Source organism: Rattus norvegicus, chromosome 5 (genome assembly GCF_036323735.1).
Source record: "Rattus norvegicus strain BN/NHsdMcwi chromosome 5, GRCr8, whole genome shotgun sequence".
NCBI lineage: Eukaryota > Metazoa > Chordata > Mammalia > Rodentia > Muridae > Rattus > Rattus norvegicus.
This window is the reverse complement of record NC_086023.1, coordinates 167,807,232-167,829,215: the sequence shown is the minus strand read 5'-3', so window position 1 is coordinate 167,829,215 and position 21,984 is coordinate 167,807,232. Positions and strand designations below refer to the sequence as shown.

At 53.1% G+C, this 21,984-nt stretch overlaps 2 protein-coding genes across 13 annotated transcripts; both read left to right on the top strand.

Annotated features, from left to right (window-relative positions):
- Positions 1-79: 79 nt before the first annotated feature.
- On the top strand, positions 80-12,650 carry Tas1r1 (taste 1 receptor member 1). Of its 4 annotated transcripts, XR_010066345.1 has the most exons (7): positions 80-1,113; positions 4,477-4,783; positions 6,699-7,460; positions 7,850-8,062; positions 8,363-8,483; positions 9,757-10,253; positions 11,560-11,698. XR_010066345.1 is itself a non-coding variant. In XM_039109370.2 (6 exons), the coding sequence occupies exons 1-6, from the start codon at positions 926-928 to the stop codon at positions 9,798-9,800; spliced, it is 1,635 nt and encodes a 544-aa protein (XP_038965298.1). In that variant the 5' UTR covers positions 80-925; the 3' UTR covers positions 9,801-10,415. The 4 variants fall into 4 exon arrangements, 3 of the variants coding, with proteins under 3 accessions (XP_038965298.1, NP_445757.1, XP_008762563.1); XM_039109370.2 differs by lacking the exon at positions 11,560-11,698 and having other exon boundaries at positions 9,757-10,415; NM_053305.1 differs by lacking the exon at positions 9,757-10,253 and having other exon boundaries at positions 926-1,113; positions 11,560-12,647.
- A 233-nt stretch (positions 12,651-12,883) lies between these two features.
- Positions 12,884-21,251, top strand: Zbtb48 (zinc finger and BTB domain containing 48). 9 transcript variants are annotated; one of them, XM_006239469.5, is made up of 11 exons: positions 12,907-13,007; positions 13,511-14,182; positions 14,546-14,793; positions 18,150-18,261; positions 18,860-18,952; positions 19,285-19,371; positions 19,470-19,624; positions 20,098-20,234; positions 20,305-20,469; positions 20,753-20,841; positions 20,913-21,251. In XM_006239469.5, exons 2-11 carry the CDS (start codon positions 13,514-13,516, stop codon positions 21,207-21,209), a joined length of 2,052 nt encoding a protein of 683 aa, XP_006239531.1. In that variant the 5' UTR covers positions 12,907-13,007; positions 13,511-13,513; the 3' UTR covers positions 21,210-21,251. The 9 variants fall into 9 exon arrangements, 8 of the variants coding, with proteins under 8 accessions (XP_038966377.1, XP_038966381.1, XP_038966378.1 ...); XM_063288093.1 differs by having other exon boundaries at positions 12,917-13,177; NM_001013216.2 differs by having other exon boundaries at positions 12,930-13,031.
- The last annotated feature ends 733 nt before the right edge of the window (positions 21,252-21,984 follow it).

Below are 21,984 nucleotides of genomic sequence, written 5' to 3'. Positions count from 1 at the left end.
GCGGCTCGCGCCCCCTCCCGGCCGGTGTCTGCAGCACATCATCAGGGACCTCACCCCTCAGCTGCAGGAGGGAAGCTTGGAGGTCCCACCCGGAGCCCCATTTACATTATGCAAAAGCCCACCCTGGCCGGTTGGAGACGGGGGAGCCAAACCCCTTTGGATTTAACCACCAGGCCACCTCTCAGGAAATCCACCTGGGATTTTTTTTTTCTTTTTGCAGAAAAGAAAAAAAAAAACCCTCCAGGATTGGCAAATCCGGTCCATTTGTATATGTTGGGTTTGCATACATTTGTCTTCTGGCAGATGGGAACAATCCTGGACAACAAGGTTAAACCGTGATGATTAGCTCACACTTTGAATGTCTGAATACTGCGGTCGTCGCGAAGCCTGGTTTCAGGTTTACTACGCGAGGTTTACTATGTTCTGTAACTTGTGTTGACACAAGCCAGCAGTAAGCTCAGTTACTCCTGTGAATGAAGTAGGAGGATGGTTTGAGCTCTGATGTTCAAAGACAGCCTGGGTGACAGAGCAAGAGAACACTTACAAACAAACAAACAAACAAACCAGCTCCCTGACAGTAAGCCTGACCTTCAGTGCCCCAGCCCTCCCTATCCTCCATGAAAACCAGCAGGGCTCACTTCCTGAGACCGGTGAGCCTGAACAAGGACAAAAACCACAACTATCCAGGGGAGGGGGTCTCAGGGATCCACCTGGTTTCCATCCATGTCCTGGCCCTGCCCAGTTCCTGAGAGAGACCACAGTCCGGAAGACCCACAGCCTTTCCACAACTGGGCTCCAGTCCCTCCCCTTTCAAGGGCATGAAGTTACAAAAACGCGCCTGGGCAGCTGTCCTTCACGGCACTTAAGCAGCCCTCGTCAGAGCTGTGCTCAGCCATGCTGGGCAGAGGGACGACGGCTGGCCAGCATGCTCTTCTGGGCTGCTCACCTGCTGCTCAGCCTGCAGTTGGTCTACTGCTGGGCTTTCAGCTGCCAAAGGACAGAGTCCTCTCCAGGCTTCAGCCTTCCTGGGGACTTCCTCCTTGCAGGTCTGTTCTCCCTCCATGGTGACTGTCTGCAGGTGAGACACAGACCTCTGGTGACAAGTTGTGACAGGTAAGTAGGGGCCAGCAGAGCTGTCCCTTAGTGGTTGAGGGTATATCTGTTTGGTGCCTGTATGTGAGGCTCTGGGTTTAGGCTCAAGCACCGTATCAGCTGGATTTGGTGGCTAAGGCATGCAATACATATAATCTCCATACTAAGGGGATGGAGACAGGAGGATCACAAGTTCAAGGTCAGCCTCAGCTACACGGTGAGTTCAAGACCAGCTAAGGCCAGAAGTCCTGTCACAGAGACTCTCCCTTAGAGTAAAATGAAGCAGGACCTCTCAGCTTGCCCCTGAGCTAGCTAGCCAGTCCCCAGCAATCTATAATGACTGAAGTCCAAGTCCGGAGCTTAAGGAGTCCATCCCTAGTTTGCCGTGCTGTTGTTATTTATATGGGTATCATGTCGCTGACACGCCAGAAGAGGGCATCGGATCCCATTACAGATGGTCGTGAGCCACCGTGTGGTTGCTGGGAATTGAACTCAGGACCTCTGGAAGACCAGCCACTGCTCTTAACCGCTGAGCCATCTCTCCAGCCCCCTGGGTGTTATTATTTATACTGCACTATATTCTTTTGTTTTTGCCGTTCCAGTGGGTTGTAACTCCGTTCAAGTCTCCTGGTTTTTCTCCGGCAGGCAAGTGCAGTTCCTCAGGGGTTTCCTTTTCGAGGTGGCTGCGTGCAGTCTATGTAAGCCTCACGCTGGGAAGGGAGGTCCGGAGCAATGGCACCGCACATGATGACTGCCTGACTGCTGGCCGGGACATAGGGTTCTGGGACACCTGGCTCACAACCATCTGTAACGGCATCTAATGCCCTCTTCTGATGTGTGTGAAGACAGCTACAGTGTACTCACATACATCAAATAAATAAATATTTTTTAAAAAGGAAAAGAAAACTGGCTTCAGGTAACTCAGATCTTACGGTGAAGAGGTAGTGAGGCTCTCAATTCGCTCTGGGGACACAGGTGACAAATTGGGGGGGCGGTTAAAAGTCAGCGAGCTGGGGAACAGGGCAGGTTGACATGCTCTTTCTGTCAAATCCTTAGCATCGTGTGTGCCCCTCCCTGGTGACAACAGCTACCAAAACCGAGAGCTCTCAGCTTAGGTCAAGCCCTGTGAGGCGGGTGTAATGGTTAATTTTATGTATCAGTTTGACCAAGAGATGGCGCCTAGAGTCCCTGGCTCAAACTCATTTAGTTGCTACTGTGAAAGAGTGTTCTTGCCGTGGTTAACATTTAGATGGATAGGCTGCATGAAAGAGCTCGCCAATGGGCAGTAAATGGGCCGCACGCAATCCATTTAAGGCCTTCAGGGAGAAGGCAGGGGTCCCGGGAAGGATCAGAGTATCCGTCTGTCCTCAGACTCAGCAGTCTGTCCGGCCCTGCGAACTTTGAACTTTACCATCACGTGAACTAGTTCTGTAAAGTCGTCCTCCTGTGCCCGTGCTTCTGTGTGCTTGAGGCTGAGGGGGTTGGGGGAAGGGCATGTGTGTGTTAACCCCGTTTCTTTAGAGCAGGGCTTCTTCACTTTTGGATTCAGGGCGATTTTTATCTGGAAAAGGTTTTTGAAGATTTTTTTGTATGTGTGGGTATTTTGCCTACAAATATATCCAACTGTCGTGTGTCCACAGAGGACAAAAGAGGGCATCAGATCCTCTGGCACTAGAGTTACAGGCGGTTGTGAGCCACCGTGTAGTTGCTGGGAATTGAACCCTGGACCTCTGGCAGAGCAGGCAGTGCTCTTAACCACTGATCTACCTCTCCAGTACCCCTGAGGCTTTTTTTAAAACTTTGTTTGTTTGTTTGTTTAATGTATGAGTGCTCTATCTGCATGTACACCTGTGTGCCAGAAGAAGGGATCAGATGCTCTTAACCACTGAGCCATCTCTCCAGCCCCGGCCCCCTGAGAATTTTGTAACATGACTTTAGGCATACAAAATAGGTAGGTATTTGGGCATGGCCATACACACCTTTAAGACCAGCACTCATTGGATCTCTGTGAGTTCTAGGCCAGCCTTATCTATATAATCCCAGGCCATCCATCCAGAGCTATATAGTGACATAGTGTCTCAAGAAAAAAAAAAAAGAAAACAAACAAACAAAAAAAAAAAGAAAAAAGAAAACAGAAAAGAAAAAAGAAAGACTATTGCATACTAATAAGATGAATGTATTTATTTTTTACACAAATCTCAGCTGAATACTTGGAACCTCCAGACACAGAATTATTTCAGAGTTAATTAGTTCATTGCTGAGAACACTACTTCAAATATGTAGTATAAATGGCCAAAGTGGGGGTTGGGGATTTAGCTCAGCGGTAGAGCACTTGCCTAGCAAGCGCAAGGCCCTGGGTTCGGTCCCCAGCTCCGAAAAAAAAGAAAAAAGAAAAAGTAAATAAATAAAAGATAAATGGCCAAAGTATGCTTAGGGCTACTTCAGAAATTATTGAGGATTCTGTCCCAACGCCATGCCAAAAGTCGCTGAGCAACGTATTAGAAACTTAGGTTAAGGCTTGGACAGACATTTAGGTACTCTAGCATTCTTTCTTCTTAAAGATTTATTTATTATATATGAGTACTCCGTAGCTGTCTTCAGACACACCACAAGAGGGCATCAGACCCCATTATAGATGGTGGTGAGCCACCTTGTGGTTGCTGGGAGTTGAACTCAGGAGGAGCAGTAGTCCAGCCCTAGCCAAGCATTCTTGTACCATCCAATCTGAAGACATGCTGGTCGGAGGCTTACATGCTGTAGAACGGCAGCAGCCAAGAAGGAAAGGTCTTTGTTTTCCTTTATTAGCCCATCATGTTGGGCTGGAGAGATGGCTCAGTGGTTAAGAGCACTGACTGCTCTTCCAGAGGTCCTGAGTTCAATTCCCAACAACCACATGTTGGCTCACAACCATCTGTAATGGGATCTGATGCCCTCTTCTTTTTTTTTTTTTTTTTTTTTTTGGTTCTTTTTTTTCGGAGCTGGGGACCGAACCCAGGGCCTTGCACTTCCTAGGTAAGCGCTCTACCACTGAGCTAAATCCCCAGCCCCCTGATGCCCTCTTCTGGTGTGCCTGAAGACAGCTACAGTGTACTCACATACAATAAATAAATAAATAAATAAATAAATAAATAAATCTTTAAAAAAAAATCACGTTCCTGTGAGAGCAGAAAACTTTGTACGTTCAACAAAGACACTAACTACACTTTGCTCATGTGTGACAGTCTCAGTTCTGAGAACCTGAGGCAAGGTGTTTCAGGATGGTGCTGGCTTGGACAGAAACCTCAGAGCTTCTGTTCTGCACCCCCAAAGCCTGGAATGCAGGAGGCTGAGTTGAGCACCTGGAGGGCTTTAACCTTCTCAATTCTCACAGGGCTTTCCCTACAGGCCCGACAGCTTCAACGGCCATGGCTACCACCTCTTCCAAGCCATGCGGTTCACTGTTGAGGAGATAAACAACTCCTCGGCCCTGCTTCCCAACATCACCCTGGGGTATGAGCTGTACGACGTGTGCTCAGAATCTGCCAATGTGTATGCCACCCTGAGGGTGCTTGCCCTGCAAGGGCCCCGCCACATAGAGATACAGAAAGACCTTCGCAACCACTCCTCCAAGGTGGTGGCCTTCATCGGGCCTGACAACACTGACCACGCTGTCACTACCGCTGCCTTGCTGGGTCCTTTCCTGATGCCCCTGGTAAGCTGGGCCTCAGGGATCTCTAGGGCGGAGGGCAATGGGAACTCTGAGGCTAGGCTGTCCCTTGCTCTCCCTGAAGTCCCTGCTCTCCAGGGTTGCAGCCATCCTGCCTGTGTTGCTGCTGCCCAATCTTCCTGCCTCCTTTTCTCTGAGCTGCTTCCAGACTTCTGCCTCACCCATATTGGGAAAGCTGGTCCTTTAAAAAAGTTTTCTTTCTTGTTTATGTTTATATTATTTTTATTATTTTATCGATATTTATTTTTATATTATTTATGTATGAGTACACTGTAGCTGTCTTCAGACACACCAGAAGAGGGCACCAGATCCCATTACAGAGTTGTGAGCCACCATGTGGTTGCTGGGAATTGAACTCAGGACCTCTAGGAAGAGCAGTCAGTGCTCTTAACCACTGAGCCATCTCTCCAGCCGCCCTTTTCTTTTGTTTTGAGACAGGATCTCACTATGTAGCGGTCCTGGGACTCACTATGCAGACTAGGCTGGCCTCAAACTCACAGAGATCCCCTGCCTCTGCCTCCCAAGTGCTGTAATTAAAGGAGCACACCACTCCACCTGGTCCTCTGTCTTCCCTTTGGAAGTGTTGCTACCCAGTCATTCTCTCTCTGTGACTTCCCTCCATCCAAAGTCTGCCTTTGTCATCCAAACAGCCTTTACTTCCCAGCTCAGACACTGCCACCTGCTGGTGTGGTGTCTTCCTTCCTTGATGTTCCTTGGTGGTTCTGTACTGCCCTAAGCCTGGTCCCTGCTGTGCTCAGCAGTCTAAGCAGACAGTGATCCCTCTTCTGGGTCCCCTGTGCTTATGGGCCTGGCTCTCCCTACCCTTTGCCATTGAGCTTCCTAGAACACTCACTCGAGTGTAGCTTCTTTGGCTCTTCCTTTTGTGCCTCAGCCTTGGATTCTGTCCTCACTTGATCCAGCTGTAGCAGGAGTACCTTGCAGAGCTCCAAGCCCAATGAGTGCTTGTCAGTCCTTTATCCTACACGGTTTCTTAGTGACATGCCCACCTGCCCACCGGCTCCTTGCACGGTGCTGTCCTTGGCTTCATGTCTTCTCCACTCATCTTTAAGTTCAGTCTCCAGGGAGGGTCCTTCTGCCCTTGAGGCACCCAGTATTTCCCTGGTCTCCTCTTCCCTGCAGTCCATTGCAGGCCGTGGAGACCTGGCACTGTGACTTGTGAGCACGCATCTCTCACCCACTTTCCCCACCAGCCGCTCTGTGCTGAGGTCACTTTCCTTTGCAGCCTTACCATGGCGTATGTGGCCCCCTGGGTTTTTACCGACAGTTTTTGGATCATCATACAAGTGTGGTTTCCCTTCAGAGCCCGTCTTTCATCTTTTCTCCTTTGGCTTTTTGAGACAGGGACTCCAGTAGGCCAGATTGGCCCTGTACCTGCATCACAGCCCAGAGCAGTTTTGAACTCCTGATCCTCCTCCCTCCCCCTCCTAAGTGTTGCCATACCTGGTTAAACCTTTCACCTTTTAGTGATGTGTCGAAATCCCTCAAGCAAGTGATTTCATCAGTCCCTGGCTCCGTAGCCTCTCCAGAACATTTCCCTTGAACTAGAGATATACTCCTCAAACTTGATCATTTCTCAGAGGGAACCCTAGCTCCCGACAGGGTGCTGGATGGAAGTGAGCCCCTCAGCTTGAGAGTTAAGGTCCCCTGCCCTGCCCTTTTCATGCTGAGGACCTATGGCCAAGACAGCGTGGCTTGTCCCATGTTTTAAAACACGTGGCCCTTTCGCTTCTCTGTCAGGCAGATCCCCACAGCCCCTGGGACTCCCTAGAGAAGCCTGCCCTCTTCCCATCCCTCTATACTGGGTGAGCACTGTGGGAGAGGGGCAGACCTCGGTTATGGGGATGCTGCTGATCCCACTGGATGGAACCCCTCCCCACAGGTCAGCTATGAGGCAAGCAGCGTGGTACTCAGTGCCAAGCGCAAGTTCCCGTCTTTCCTTCGTACCGTCCCCAGTGACCGGCACCAGGTGGAGGTCATGGTGCAGCTGCTGCAGAGTTTTGGGTGGGTGTGGATCTCGCTCATTGGCAGCTACGGTGATTACGGGCAGCTGGGTGTGCAGGCGCTGGAGGAGCTGGCCGTGCCCCGGGGCATCTGCGTCGCCTTCAAGGACATCGTGCCTTTCTCTGCCCGGGTGGGTGACCCGAGGATGCAGAGCATGATGCAGCATCTGGCTCAGGCCAGGACCACCGTGGTTGTGGTCTTCTCTAACCGGCACCTGGCTAGAGTGTTCTTCAGGTCCGTGGTGCTGGCCAACCTGACTGGCAAAGTGTGGGTCGCCTCAGAAGACTGGGCCATCTCCACGTACATCACCAGCGTGACTGGGATCCAAGGCATTGGGACGGTGCTCGGTGTGGCCGTCCAGCAGAGACAAGTCCCTGGGCTGAAGGAGTTTGAGGAGTCTTATGTCAGGGCTGTAACAGCTGCTCCCAGCGCTTGCCCGGAGGGGTCCTGGTGCAGCACTAACCAGCTGTGCCGGGAGTGCCACACGTTCACGACTCGTAACATGCCCACGCTTGGAGCCTTCTCCATGAGTGCCGCCTACAGAGTGTATGAGGCTGTGTACGCTGTGGCCCACGGCCTCCACCAGCTCCTGGGATGTACTTCTGAGATCTGTTCCAGAGGCCCAGTCTACCCCTGGCAGGTAAGAGGTTCCAGCCAGGGTGTCTGCATCCAGAACATCCAATCCCAGCGGTAAGGGTACGCTGAGTATCTGAGGAGACAGTGGGTAGCCGGCTGGTGGTTGTCTCCTATAGAAACTTTTCACTTCTTTGAGCTTTGTCTTCATCTACCCAGCATGCCCCAGAGGGGTCAAAGGCTAAGGATGTTTACAAAAGAGTCCTTTGTTAGAGGTCTCCTCTCAGGAGGCTGGTCAGGGGTCAAGGGAATCTCTAGGAGCGAGAACGGTTTGCCGTGTCGAGGAAGGAACCAGCGAGGTTGGGACCACCCAGGGCATCAGAGAACCCTGCTTGCTTCCTGGGCTGCCTGGGTCTGTGTGGTCTATGGTGGCTTCATGAAATCTGTCTACCCTAGCTTCTTCAGCAGATCTACAAGGTGAATTTTCTTCTACATGAGAATACTGTGGCATTTGATGACAACGGGGACACTCTAGGTTACTACGACATCATCGCCTGGGACTGGAATGGACCTGAATGGACCTTTGAGATCATTGGCTCTGCCTCACTGTCTCCAGTTCATCTGGACATAAATAAGACAAAAATCCAGTGGCACGGGAAGAACAATCAGGTAAAAGGACATGGTTGCTCACCAGGTAACTGCTTTATGTTACGGGAACCTGGGGAGTGACGCCTACCCAGAGCAGGACAGGGGCCCCACACGTCAGGCCACCTTAGATCTGGAGTCCTGCCAGGGATGCCAGCCACATGTGTTGTCAAACAGATGCCCAGCTGGATCCTGGCACATCTGACCCCAGACTGTGCTGTGAGAGTGAACCAGGAAGGCGGCGGCACAGATATCTCCCCCCTCTGTGAGCTGTCCCTTGACTTGGGCTCCTGTGTGATTGCAAACCACTGTGACTTCTAACAGGTGCCTGTGTCAGTGTGTACCACGGACTGTCTGGCAGGGCACCACAGGGTGGTTGTGGGTTCCCACCACTGCTGCTTTGAGTGTGTGCCCTGCGAAGCTGGGACCTTTCTCAACATGAGTGGTGAGTGAACAGGAAGAGGGTGGGTGCTCCAGTAGCCAAGGTGAGTGCTCCAGCACCCAAGGTGAGGGAACAGCAAGAGGGTGGGTGCTCCAGCACCCAAGGTGAGTGCTCCAGCACCCAAGGCAAGGGAACAACAAGAGGGTGAGTGCTCCAGCATTCAAGGTGAGTGCTCCAGCACTCAAGGTGAGGGAACAGCAAGAGGGTGAGTGCTTCAGCATCTAAAGTGAGTGCTTCAGCACCCAAGGTGAGTGAACAGGAAGAGGGTGAGTGCTTCAGCATCTAAAGTGAGTGCTTCAGCACCCAAGGTGAGTGAACAGGAAGAGGGTGGGTGCTCCAGCACCCAAGGTGAGGGAACAGCAAGAGGGTGAGTGCTCCAGCATTCAAGGTGAATGCTCCAGCATCTAAAGTGAGTGCTCCAGCACCCAAGATGAGTGCTCCAGCATTCAAGGTGAGGGAACAGGAAGAAGGTGAGTGCTCCAGCACTTAAAGTGAGTGCTCCAGCACCCAAGGTGAGGGAACAGCAAGAGGGTGAGTGCTCCAGCACCCAAGGCAAGGGAACAACAAGAGGGTGAGTGCTCCAGCATTCAAGGTGAGTGCTCCAGCACTCAAGGTGAGGGAACAGCAAGAGGGTGAGTGCTTCAGCATCTAAAGTGAGTGCTTCAGCACCCAAGGTGAGTGAACAGGAAGAGGGTGAGTGCTCCAGCACTTAAAGTGAGTGCTCCAGCACCCAAGGTGAGGGAACAGCAAGAGGGTGGGTGCTCCAGCACCCAAGGTGAGGGAGCAGGAAGGTGAGTGTTCCAGCACCCAAGGTAGTAAGCACTTCAGCACCCAAGGTGAGTGCTCCAGCACTCAAGGTGAGTGCTCCAGCACCCAAGGTGAGTGAACAGGAAGAGGGTGGGTGCTCCAGCACCCAAGGTGAGGGAGCAGGAAGGTGAGTGTTCCAGCACCCAAGGTAGTAAGCACTTCAGCACCCAAGGTGAGTGCTCCAGCACTCAAGGTGAGTGCTCCAGCACCCAAGGTGAGTGAACAGGAAGAGGGTGAGTGCTCCAGCACTCAAGGTGAGTGCTCCAGCACCCAAGGTGAGGGAACAGGAAGAAGGTGAGTGCTCCAGCATCCAAGGTGAGGGAACAGGCAGAAGGTGAGTGTTCCAGCACCTAAGGGCCCTGGACTCCAGCTCACTGGCTTGTCAGTTAGTGTGCTAGTTAGGGTCTCCATTGCTGTGAAGAGACACCATAACCAAGCCAACTCTTTTTATTTTTTTAATTAAATGCAGGTTTATTGGGAAGCCGCTCTCAGTTCGCTGGCCACAAGGACTGAGATCAGGGAAGTTGTCATGGGAAGGGAGAGAGAAGTGAGAGAGGAAGAGAGAAACAGCCCGCAGGGACAGGGAGAGAGCAGAGGAAGGAGAGAGGCAAGGCAACTCTTACAAAAGCAAACTCTTTGCTGGAGCTGGCTTACAGTTTCAGAGGTCCAGTCCGTCATGGCAGGGAGCATGGCCGACTGCAGGCAGACTTGGTGCTGGAGATGGAGCTGAGACGTCTTCATCTTCTCTGAAGGCAGCCAGGAGGAGGGTCTCTCTTCTACACATGTGCATTAGGAGACCTCAAAGTCCACCTACACAGTGACACACTGGGCCTCCAACCGGGCCACACCTCCTAATAGTGCCGCTTCCCATGGGCCAAGCCTGTTCCAACTACCAGCTGGGTACAGATTGGAGGACACTTGCCACTGGGCTGAATTCTGATAACCATCGGGAAGCCTCAGACCTTGGTGTGTTCTCTGTCAGAGCACTGGTTCCACACCCACCAGCTCCCAACCTCTTTATTCAAACACACACTTGACTCCTTGGCCATGCTGTTTATATGAAGTCCTTTCCCTGTGCCAAGGAGTCAAGTACTTGAATGGTTTGAATTAAACACATGTACTAGCATATCTATAGCCCATGTGCCCCTTTCATTGACTCAAAGCGGAGGGCAGGGAGCACAGTAGGGGGCTATGAACTCACCTTGGAGCTTACCGCCAGGGGGATGCATTCTTTTAATCTCTCTGTGGTGATGGGAGTATCTGTCACCCATCACCAGGGAGTCAGGACTCAGATATCTTGGAGTATGAACGCAGAAAGTGGATCTGGTTAAATCTTGCAGAGAGAGACAAAAATATCTTATTTTTAGGGGTTGGGGATTTAGCTCAGTGGTAGAGCGCTTGCCTAGCAAGCGCAAGGCCCTGGGTTCAGTCCCCAGCTCCAAAAAAAAAAAAAAATCTTATTTCTTTTTTAATATTTTATTTATATGGGCACACTGTAGCTGTCTTCAGATATACCAGAAAAGGGCATCGGATCCCATTTAAAGATAAGACATTTTGGGACTGGAGAGATGGCTCAGAGGTTAAGAGCACTGTCTGCTCTTCCATAGGTCCTGAGTTTGATTCCCAGCAACCACATGGTGACTCACAACCATCTATGAGATCTGGTACCCTCTTCGTGCAGGCAGAACGCTGCTGTATACATAAGAAATCTTGGGTTTTTTGTTTTTTGGTTTTTTTTGGTTCTTTTTTTCGGAGCTGGGGACCGAACCCAGGGCCTTGCGCTTCCTAGGCAAGCACTTTGGTTTTTTTTTTTTAAACATTTATTTATTTTGTATATGAGTACACTGTAGCTGTCTTCAGACACACCAGAAGAGGGCATCGGATCCCATTACAGATGGTTGTGAGACACCATGATGTGGTTGCTGGGATTTGAACTCAGGACCTCTGGAAGAGCAGTCGGTGCTCTTAACCGCTGAGCCATCATTTCTCCAGCCCGTTTTGGTTTTTTTTGTTTTTTGTTTTTTTTTAAAAGATGGTCCTGTAGGCAGAGCTGCATAAAGCTCTCTGTATTTGCAAACCCCCTTTGGGATCCTGAGCCTTTGAGGCCGTGCTTAGCCTGTACTTGTTGTAAGCTCACTTCTCACGATGGCTCCAAAAACCTATCTGCCAAGGTGCAACTCTCCCAGAATCTTGCAGGACCTGGACCTCCCTTCCCCCATCTTCCCCTTCCTTCTGCTCACCTGGCTCTCAGAAACCTTGTCTTCCCTTTCAGAGCTTCACATCTGCCAGCCTTGTGGAACAGAAGAATGGGCACCCAAGGAGAGCACTACTTGCTTCCCACGCACGGTGGAGTTCTTGGCTTGGCATGAACCCATCTCTTTGGTGCTAATAGCAGCTAACACGCTATTGCTGCTGCTGCTGGTTGGGACTGCTGGCCTGTTTGCCTGGCATTTTCACACACCTGTAGTGAGGTCAGCTGGGGGTAGGCTGTGCTTCCTCATGCTGGGTTCCCTGGTGGCCGGAAGTTGCAGCTTCTATAGCTTCTTCGGGGAGCCCACGGTGCCCGCGTGCTTGCTGCGTCAGCCCCTCTTTTCTCTCGGGTTTGCCATCTTCCTCTCCTGCCTGACAATCCGCTCCTTCCAACTGGTCATCATCTTCAAGTTTTCTACCAAGGTGCCCACATTCTACCGTACCTGGGCCCAAAACCATGGTGCAGGTCTATTCGTCATTGTCAGCTCCACGGTCCATTTGCTCATCTGTCTCACATGGCTTGTAATGTGGACCCCACGACCCACCAGGGAATACCAGCGCTTCCCCCATCTGGTGATTCTCGAGTGCACAGAGGTCAACTCTGTAGGCTTCCTGTTGGCTTTCACCCACAACATTCTCCTCTCCATCAGTACCTTCGTCTGCAGCTACCTGGGTAAGGAACTGCCAGAGAACTATAATGAAGCCAAATGTGTCACCTTCAGCCTGCTCCTCAACTTCGTATCCTGGATCGCCTTCTTCACCATGGCCAGCATTTACCAGGGCAGCTACCTGCCTGCGGTCAATGTGCTGGCAGGGCTGACCACACTGAGCGGCGGCTTCAGCGGTTACTTCCTCCCCAAGTGCTATGTGATTCTCTGCCGTCCAGAACTCAACAATACAGAACACTTTCAGGCCTCCATCCAGGACTACACGAGGCGCTGCGGCACTACCTGATCCACTGGAAAGGTGCAGACGGGAAGGAAGCCTCTCTTCTTGTGCTGAAGGTGGCGGGTCCAGTGGGGCCGAGAGCTTGAGGTGTCTGGGAGAGCTCCGGCACAGCTTACGATGTATAAGCACGCGGAAGAATCCAGTGCAATAAAGACGGGAAGTGTGTGTGTGTGTGTGTGGTTTCTTGTCTGCTCTTCCGGTGTGGGGAGAGCTTGGGACCGCACAGCAAGCGGGAGTGGGAGTCTAGGGCACAGCTTGGTGTTACCTGGCAACTCCGGACTTGAGACCCAGCGCAGTTGAATTTACCCCTTGCCCCGCCCTCTATGCTGCCCATTGGCCTTTCTCTGAGGCTCCGCCTTCGAGGCGGGACCTAAGGACTTTGCGCCGCCGAGGCGTCCGGTTCTGGCCTGAGCGCCTATACGTCACATCCGGCGCGGCGACGGCGGCGTCTCCGCGCTGTGGGCCGGGCAGTAGTTAGTCTTGTGGGCGGTGGAAGTGGTCTAGCCCGGAGCAGTGAGGCCGGTGCGAGCCGGGAGGACCGGCAGGGTGAGGAGGGCGCGGGAGGGAGGCGCCTCGGGCTCTGAGGAGAGTGTGGCCGCCGCCTTCCACTTGCCGTCCGCGACGTGCAGGCGCGGCGTGGGCTTGGGTCACCTGTGCGCAGCCGCCGCCCTGCCCTTCTGGCTGTGCGTTGGGTGCGCTACAGATCAGTTGTCGTCCACGCTTTTCTGTCCCCCAAACTCTCATTTTCATTTTCTCCCACCAGCACCCTATCCCGACGGACCCAGTCCTGTCTCGCGCCATGCACTTCCTCTCCCGCTCTCTCCCCTCTGGCCAACCCATGCCGCTCCCCGCCCCCAAGAGGCTGTCACTCCACGCTGGCTGTGTGCCCCGTGTGCACCTTCTAACCTTGACCCAGGCCTTCATCCCGACATGGGTGGATGTTTAAAGTGTCCATCTCACCCTCAGTCTAAAAGGGCTTCCCCGATTGGGGCTGGCCAGAGTGTCATGTTTGCCTTCCCTTCCAGATTATGGATGGTTCCTTCGTACAGCACAGCGTGAGGGTTCTGCAGGAACTCAACAAGCAGCGTGAGAAGGGCCAGTATTGCGACGCCACGCTGGACGTGGGGGGCCTGGTGTTCAAGGCGCACTGGAGTGTCCTGGCGTGTTGCAGCCGTTTCTTCCAGAGAATCTACGGGGATGGCTCAGGGGGCAGTGTTGTCCTCCCTGCAGGTTTTGCTGAGATTTTTGGCCTCCTGCTGGACTTTTTCTACACTGGCCACCTCGCCCTCACCTCAGGGAACAGGGATCAGGTGCTCTTGGCAGCCAAAGAGTTGAGGGTGCCTGAGGCTGTGGAGCTATGTCAGAGCTTCCAGCCCCAAACCTCAGCGGGACAGGCACAGAGTGGACCGGGCCAAGTTTCCTCCCAGGATGTGAAAAGCCACCTCAAGGAGCCAACAGACTTGGATGAGGAGGAAGTTTTCAGGACTCTGAGCCTGGCCTCTGTGGATCAGGAGCCCAGAGACGGTGAGCAGCCCCAGCTCAGCACACCTGCCCAGAGCAGCCCGGCCTTCCTCTGTGGGAAACTCAAGCAGGTGTTGAAGCCTTCTCCCCCAGCGGACAAAGAGTCTGAGGACAGCAAAGAGCCCCCAAGGCCTTTTGAAGCTGAAGGTGCCCCACTGCAGGGCGAGAGCAATGAGGTACTGTTTCCAGGGTGCTGAGCTGGGGAGGCAGGCATAAGGGTAAAGACCGGCACTTCTGGAGCAGACATAGGAAGCCAGTGGTCTCAGCTGACCTCCTGCGAGCTACACTTGTCCATGGTTGCCAGCTTCCTTGGGGTGGAGTGAGCATCAGGGTTACGGGTATTTCCTTAGGTTAGTCAACCTGGCTGCTAACACAGCCATTGTGCTCCAAGTCCAACATTGCCATTTTCTCTGGACCCGGAGGGAAAGGGTCTCTGCTGAAGGGACTGTCCAGGGGGTGGGGCTTATGTTGGAGTTAAAGGCAGGTCCCTGCTGATACCTGGGTGACCCTATCCCCTCCTGCTGCCTCCTCTACTCTAGTGGGAAGTGGTGGTTCAAGTTGAGGACGACAGGGATGGTGATGGCGATTATGCATCTGAGCCTGAGACTGTGCTGACCAGGAGGAAGTCAAAAGTGATTAGAAAGCCGTGTGCGGCAGAGCCAGCCCTGGGTGCAGGCTCCCTCACAGCCGAGCCCACCGAGGGCAGAAAAGGTGCAGCAGTTCCGGTCGAATGTCCCACATGTCATAAGAAGTTCCTCAGCAAATACTACCTAAAAGTCCACAACAGGTAAATGCTCTGTTTCTCTCTATTTTCTTTCCCTATCCGCCCCTCCACGTTGTGGGAAGGGGCCCTGTACTCCCCTGCTCTGGGCTCTGTGGTGCTGGGGGTTCTATGTCAGGCCCTAATAGTGCCTGGTCACCTGCCCCCTCTTCCTGTCTTCCTGTGAATTATGGGTTTGTGGACACCCGGTCAGTAGATTCTACCCATTGTGGAGTTTGACTGACCATGGGCAGGCCTCTGCCCACATGAAGCATGAGACAAGCCTCTGGCCCCTTCCCAAGCTGGAGCTGAGGTCTGATAGGCAGTGTAGGCTGTGACAAGAGGCTGATCTTAAGGAAGGTCGGAGGCTGCCTGTGTCTCTGAGAGTGCTAGCTCTGCGTGTCAGTTATGTATGAGGGGCCATTTGTCTAGCTCTGTGTGTCAGTTATGTATGAGGGACCGTTTGTCTAGCAGGGACCCTGGAGGGCTTGGAGGTTTGTTCCTCTCGTTAGCTTTGTAGGGCTTTTTTTTTTTTTTTTCTTTTTTCTTTTTTCTTTTTTTTTGGAGCTGGGGACCAAACCCAGGGCCTTGCGCTTGCTAGGCAAGCACTCTACCACTGAGCTAAATTCCCAACCCCCTTTGTAGGGCTTTTAATATGTTTGCTTGTTTGTTTTTTGAGACCAGGTTTCTCTGTGTAACCCTGGCTGTCCTGGAACACTCTGTAGACCAGGGTGGCCTCAAAATCACGGAGATCAGCCTGCCTTTGCCTCCGGAGCTGGGATCAAAGGTTGTGCCACTACCACCTGCCTCCTCTCCACTTCTTTTTCCAAGTTGACTTGGAACTTACTGTGTAGACCAAGCTGGCCTAGAACTTAGAGATCTACCTGTATCTGCCTCCTGAGTGCTGCTATTAAAGATGTGCACCACCATACCTAGTCTTAGGACTGTTTCAAAACAACAAAGTCCCCTATCCCAGGCAGGGTCTCTCTGTATAGCTCTGGCTGTCCTGTGATCTTCATTGTGTAAACCAGGCTGGTCTCTAATTCAGAGATCCTCCTTCATCTGTCTCCCAAGTGCCAGGATAAAAGTCATTGCCACCATACCTCACTTATTTTGAGTTCAGATTACTTGAGATCCAGTGTCACAGGCCAGGCCTGGTGGTGCACACCTTTTATCTCAGCACTTAGGAGGCAGAGGTAGGTAGATCTCTGAGTTTGAGGCCAGCCTGGTCTGCAGCCTGTAGTCCAGGACAGCCAGGAATACACAGAGAAATCTTGTCTTGAAAACAAGTGCTCTCCACACATCGAAAATGAGTGATACAGACACAGGCCTGTCTCAGCTGCTCAGTAGCCATGTGGTTCTACCAGTCGGCTGCAGTTGCCTCTGTACCAAGCCAGGCTGTGTCGTCAGTGTGTCACTCTGTCAAGCCACTAGTGCTCACCTGGTATAGGAGTGAGGCCTGTTTGTCATGCCTAGGGTTTGGCCTTTGGGTAGATGAGGCTATACATGTCTGCCCATGCTATATTCTTCCTTCCTTGGTCTGTGGTTTGCTGATGCCCCTGAGAACTGAGAAGGAATGGCTTCAAGAGATTTTTGTATCTAGGTATGTTGGCATTTGTCTGATCCCAGTACTTGGAAAACAGAGGCAGGAGAATTGCTGCAAGTTTGAGTTTGGGTAGTGAGTCTCAGGTCAGCCAGGACTATATAGGGAGACCACCATGTCTCAAAAGAAAAGAGAAACTGAAGTTCTTGCAGTGTCAGGGACTACAGGGACGAGGATACTTGCAGTGAAGAGGATGGGAGTAGGTTTGGCTTCTGGACATACAGGAGACTCCATGCTACCCATGGTGCGGAGGTCAGGGCTTGTGTAGTTTATTCAGCAAGCTGCTAGGTTTGGGACAAGATGATGTAGCCCTCAGATGCAGCACAGATACAGACAGTCTTGCAGGAGAGGAACAGTGCTTTAGAATGAAGCAGACAGCCTGAGCCTGCGCTGTTGGACTCTTTGGGAGTTCCAGGCCAGTTGGGGCTGCAGTATGTGACTCCCGGTTTTGAGAGGAGGAGAGAAGAGCCCAGGAATTGGTAATTGGAGCCCGTTGTATAACTAGGGTTAGTTTCCAATAACTGTGGCCTGGGGGGTGGGGGTGGGGCAGAGGGATCATAAGCTCAAAGAGACCCCCTGCCCTCCTGTGACCTTCAGGGTCTCTGCCCCTGAGCTACATCCAGGCCTTACTAAATTATCCAGGCTGGCTTTGAGCTTCTGATCCTTCTGCCTCAGTTTGTAGCAGCTGGGAATGCGCTGGGGATATAGCTCAGTCTTAATCTGCTTGCCTAATACGTGAGACCCTGGGTTCACTCCCCAAAGTGCCAGGAGAAAAAAAATTAAGATTCAGACAAAGTAGTTGAGATGACATCACAAGCCTCTGCCACCCATCTAGGCTAGCAGATGAGACTTGAAGAGGTGTGGAAGCCGTTCGCTGTGGAGAGCCTTCTGGCTGGGAACAGGCTAGCAGTAATGCCCCTGGGAGTAAGCCTGCCTGTTGAGCGGTTAGGGCCTAACCTGGCATTGGGCATTTGGCAACTGGTTACCCATGTCCTCTGCCCCCTGGGCTCTCTTAGTATTAAATAGGAACCACTGGAGGGTTGTGAGCCAAGAGGTAAAGAGGGCCGCCTTTTCTGCAAAGACTTCTGGACTTAATAGAGCCTCCTGGAGAGATAGTAGGGAGCCAGGAACCAGTGCTGACTCACGGACCTTATGAACTGCTACAGCCACACTTGCTGGTACCAGTGAGAAGAGGTGGGCAGAATCTGGTCGTGGAGTTTCACATTTACTTACTTCTTTGACGGGGGTGGGGGACCACGTGTAGACATGAGAGTACAGCTTGTGGGAGTTTTGTTTTTTTCCACCATATGTGTCTTAGGAATTGAACTTGAGTCCAGAAAAGTGCTTCTGTCCATTGAGCCATATCACCTGTCCTGAGCCATATCACCTGTCCTCTGCCATGATGTTGAAGATGGGGCCCTCAGAGGATGTCAACTAGCTTGTGTCAGTAAAGTTTTGAGGTAGCCATTTAGGGAGGCAGGCAGAAGTAGGCCTGGCCTCTCCTGGCTCCTGGCTCTCTCCAGCATGGGGCCATTTGGACCTGTGGCCACTGTTTCTTTCTTCTTCGAGGATCTCTAAGCTGGAGGGGGTTTGTAGCCTTCTCTTACATTACCGACCTGGGGCTCACTAAGCCTACATGGTTAACTCCAGCTAGTCTCAGGATGGTTCTTCCTCCTGGGCAGCACAGTTTGTCTGGAGCAGGAGCTGGAGAGGTCCTGAGTACCAGAGAGCTGGGAAACCCTCTTAGCCCCCACGCCTCTGTGGCCTCTCTTCCTGGCAGGAAACACACTGGGGAGAAACCCTTCGAGTGTCCCAAATGTGGGAAGTGTTACTTTCGCAAGGAGAACCTCTTGGAGCATGAAGCCCGGAATTGCATGAACCGCTCAGAACAGGTACTTGGGATTGGTCCAAGTAGTTGTGGGCAGCAGCATAGTAGCCTGTGTCTTCAAGCCATCTGGGAAGGATCCTCAGGAAACCCTACGGGATTATAAAATGAGATCTGCGGGGGCCTTGGATGTCATCACGTCCACATCCTAGTACATGTGGGACTCATGAGTTCAGAGGGCACAGGAGATAAACCCTGCAAGGATATTTTGGGTTTGCCTGCCTGGGCTCCTGGTCTAGCTCCATCTTACTCTCTGGAGTAAGAAAAGTGTGTGTGGGAGATGGCTGCTGGGAAGGGCCACCTTGTCAGCCCCCCAGCCCCAAGTGGGTAGTGTTTGGCTAAATCCCGTCCTTCTCTTCCCAGAGACTGGTCAGTACCAGCTGGCTCTGTCTTTAGCCTGTCTGGAGCCGAGAAGGGTCTGGCGTGTGGTAGTGTGCAGTGCTCTGATGGTCAAGGCAGGCAGGTTACATGTTGCCCTCTCCTACCCCAGCATCCCCTACCCCAGGCAGACACTTCCCAGCAGCGTTTGGAAGCCCCTGCAGAGGCTGCCGTCGCAGGCAGAGGCCCTCCCTGATGCTGGCCCTGCTTGCCCCTCACACTGCCAGGTCTTCACATGCTCCGTATGCCAGGAGACCTTCCGCCGGAGGATGGAGCTGCGGGTGCACATGGTGTCTCACACAGGGGAGATGCCCTACAAGGTCAGGCCCACTTATCCCAGGGCCATGGGCTGTGGGGAGAGGGTGTATGTAGCTGTCTGACTAGGGTGGTACCTGGCACCTCTCCCTTGAAGCCTGCCTTCCTTGCCCATTCAGTGACACCACTTCTGTAGACAGGGCCACTGTCTGTAGCCTTACTTGGTCAGCAGTTTTTGGAGGGATGGTATGGATGGCTGAATAGTGCCCCCTCTTTGGAGCCAACCTTCAGCCATCATGGAGTGTCCTTGTGTATGGACTAGGCCCTTCCCCGTGTGCTGAGAGCAAGGCACTGATGGTGCCGACTGCACTGGACCTGACTAGACCTGTTTTTTCAGTGCTCCTCCTGCTCCCAGCAGTTCATGCAGAAGAAGGACTTGCAGAGCCACATGATCAAGCTGCATGGAGCCCCTAAACCCCACGCAGTAAGTGCCAAACAGGGTTGGGGTTCCTGTGGCCCCTGGACAGCTCAGCCCTGTCCTCACCTGGATTCACTCCCTCTGCCTGTCTCACCCTCCTGCAGTGCCCCACTTGTGCCAAGTGCTTCCTGTCTAGGACGGAGCTACAGCTGCACGAGGCTTTTAAGCATCGTGGAGAAAAGCTCTTTGTGTGTGAAGAATGTGGGCACCGGGCCTCAAGCCGCAATGGGCTGCAGATGCACATCAAGGCCAAGCACAGGTATCAACGAGTGCTTGCTCTCTCTGGTGTGGCCGCGTTACCTCAGGAAGCGGCATCTCCTCCTCCTCCTCCTCCTCCTCCTCCTCCTCCTCCTCCTCCTCCTCCTCCTCCTCCTCCTCCTCCTCCTCTTCCTCTTCCTCCTCCCCTCCTCCTCCTCCCCTCCTCCTCCCTCTCCTCGAGTGTAGCACTCATAGCCCTTCCAGGGTGGAGGTGAGAGACAGGCAGGTTTGTTAGGTTAGTGGGGAGGACTTAGGCTGAGGCAAGTGTCTGCCTCCTAGGCTAATTCTTATCCTTTAGCTTCCTGACTCGCTGCAGAATAGACTTGTCTTTTGCTTCTGCGAATAGTGGTGTCCCTTGCTTGGTACTACCCAAGCCCTGCTGCTTGCTTAGCACGTCTAGCTCCAGCAGAGTGGGTGGAAGGGGAGGGCTTCCCCAGGGTAATGACCCTCTGCCTTGTGTTCCCAAACGAACAGGAATGAAAGGCCGTATGTCTGTGAGTTCTGCAGCCATGCATTCACCCAGAAGGCCAACCTCAACATGCACCTGCGCACACACACAGGAGAGAAGCCCTTCCAGTGCCACCTCTGTGGGAAGACCTTCCGCACCCAAGGTGAGGCAGGCCCGTCCCCTCCTTGCCTCAGGGCTGAGACAGGTACTGAGCTCCACCTTGTCCCCCACAGCCAGTCTGGACAAGCACAACCGCACCCACACGGGTGAGAGGCCTTTTAGCTGTGAATTCTGTGAGCAGCGCTTCACTGAGAAGGGCCCCCTTCTGAGGCATGTGGCCAGCCGTCATCAGGAGGGCAGACCTCATTTCTGCCAGATCTGTGGCAAGACCTTCAAAGGTAATTAGTCAGCAAGCGGTAGAACAGAGGGCCTGGCTTGTTTCCTGCCTACCTGGGTTGGAGGGTCTACACAGAGATCAGGGGCAACAGTGGCTTCCAGGTGCTCTTAGAACCTTCCAGCCAGCTCCATCTTCCATGTGCGAAGAGATGAGTGGAGCTGCTGTGAGGGTGGGGTGGGGGCACGGCACCCTGCACCTGGGCAGCGGTGACCTCAATGCGGTGCAGTGGGGCCTTGGAGTCAGGAGACCCTGTCCTAATGCCCGCGGTCCCATTCCTCCCGCAGCAGTGGAACAGTTACGGGTGCACGTCAGACGACACAAAGGCGTGAGAAAGTTCGAGTGCACCGAGTGTGGCTACAAGTTCACTCGGCAGGTAGGCCAGGCTGGGTCTCCTGCTCCCCTCCTCCCTTCCATGCCCAGCTCTGAGCGCCTGCTTCTCCCCAGGCTCACCTGCGGAGGCACATGGAGATCCACGATAGAGTGGAGAACTACAACCCTCGGCAGCGCAAGCTCCGGAACCTCATCATCGACGATGAGAAGATGGTGGTGGTGGCTCTCCAGCCACCTGCAGACCTGGAGGTGGGCTCCGCAGAGGTCATTGTGGAGTCCCTGACCCAGGGTGGCCTTGCCTCCCAACTCCCTAGCCAGAGACTGTGTTCAGAGGAGAGCTTTGCTAGCTCCGGGGTCCTGGAGCCGTCTCTCATCATCACGGCTGCTGTCCCTGAGGACTGTGACACGTAGCCTGTCCAGTGTCCCCTTGACCAATAAACATGTGACTTAGGATTCCCTTGTTCAGTGGTTCATTCCTTGTGATCTGCAACTGCAGGCCTGAACCATATTGACGTGCTCCTTCCCAGCCATCGCCTCAGGAATCCCCTCAGTCCTTGACTGCCCCAGGTAACCCCAGCAAAGCTGAGGAGGGGGTGAAGGTGGCGTCCACCTGTCCCTCACTCTTGCACACCAACGGGTAGTGTCCTTATTTAGCAGAGTGTAGGTGAGGCCAGCCAGGGGTTAAAGCCTCTGAAGTTGGACAGAGTGGCCAGGGCCCATGGTGATGGCTTCATTGGCCAGCGGTAAGCAAGTCCAGTGAAGCTGGACACAGTAGTGGCAGCGGAGCAAGCTGGCCTTGATGGCTTCCATCCCTGGGGAGGGCCCTGTCTTGGTACAGACCTTCCTTGAACAAGAAAGGTTACCTTTACATAGCAGGGTGCCGTGGGTCAGGGGTACTGCAGATGCTTAAATCCTATTTAACTCCTTTGCTTGCCTATGTGCCTGAGCGAGCTCCTACTTCACCCGCATGTTTGCATGGGCTGGAACACGCTACACACTCATGCTTCTCAGCCACGTACTGAGAAGGGAACCTCCACAGAATTATTGGCAGGGGTAGGGGTTCTGCTCTGAAGATGCCTGCCTGGACTATTAGTGTAGCAGGAGCTCCGGGGCCTTCCTCACTGTGGCAGCTGAGGTAGTGTATGGTACTATCTTTGCCACACTTGGTTGAGGCTGTCACCAGCAC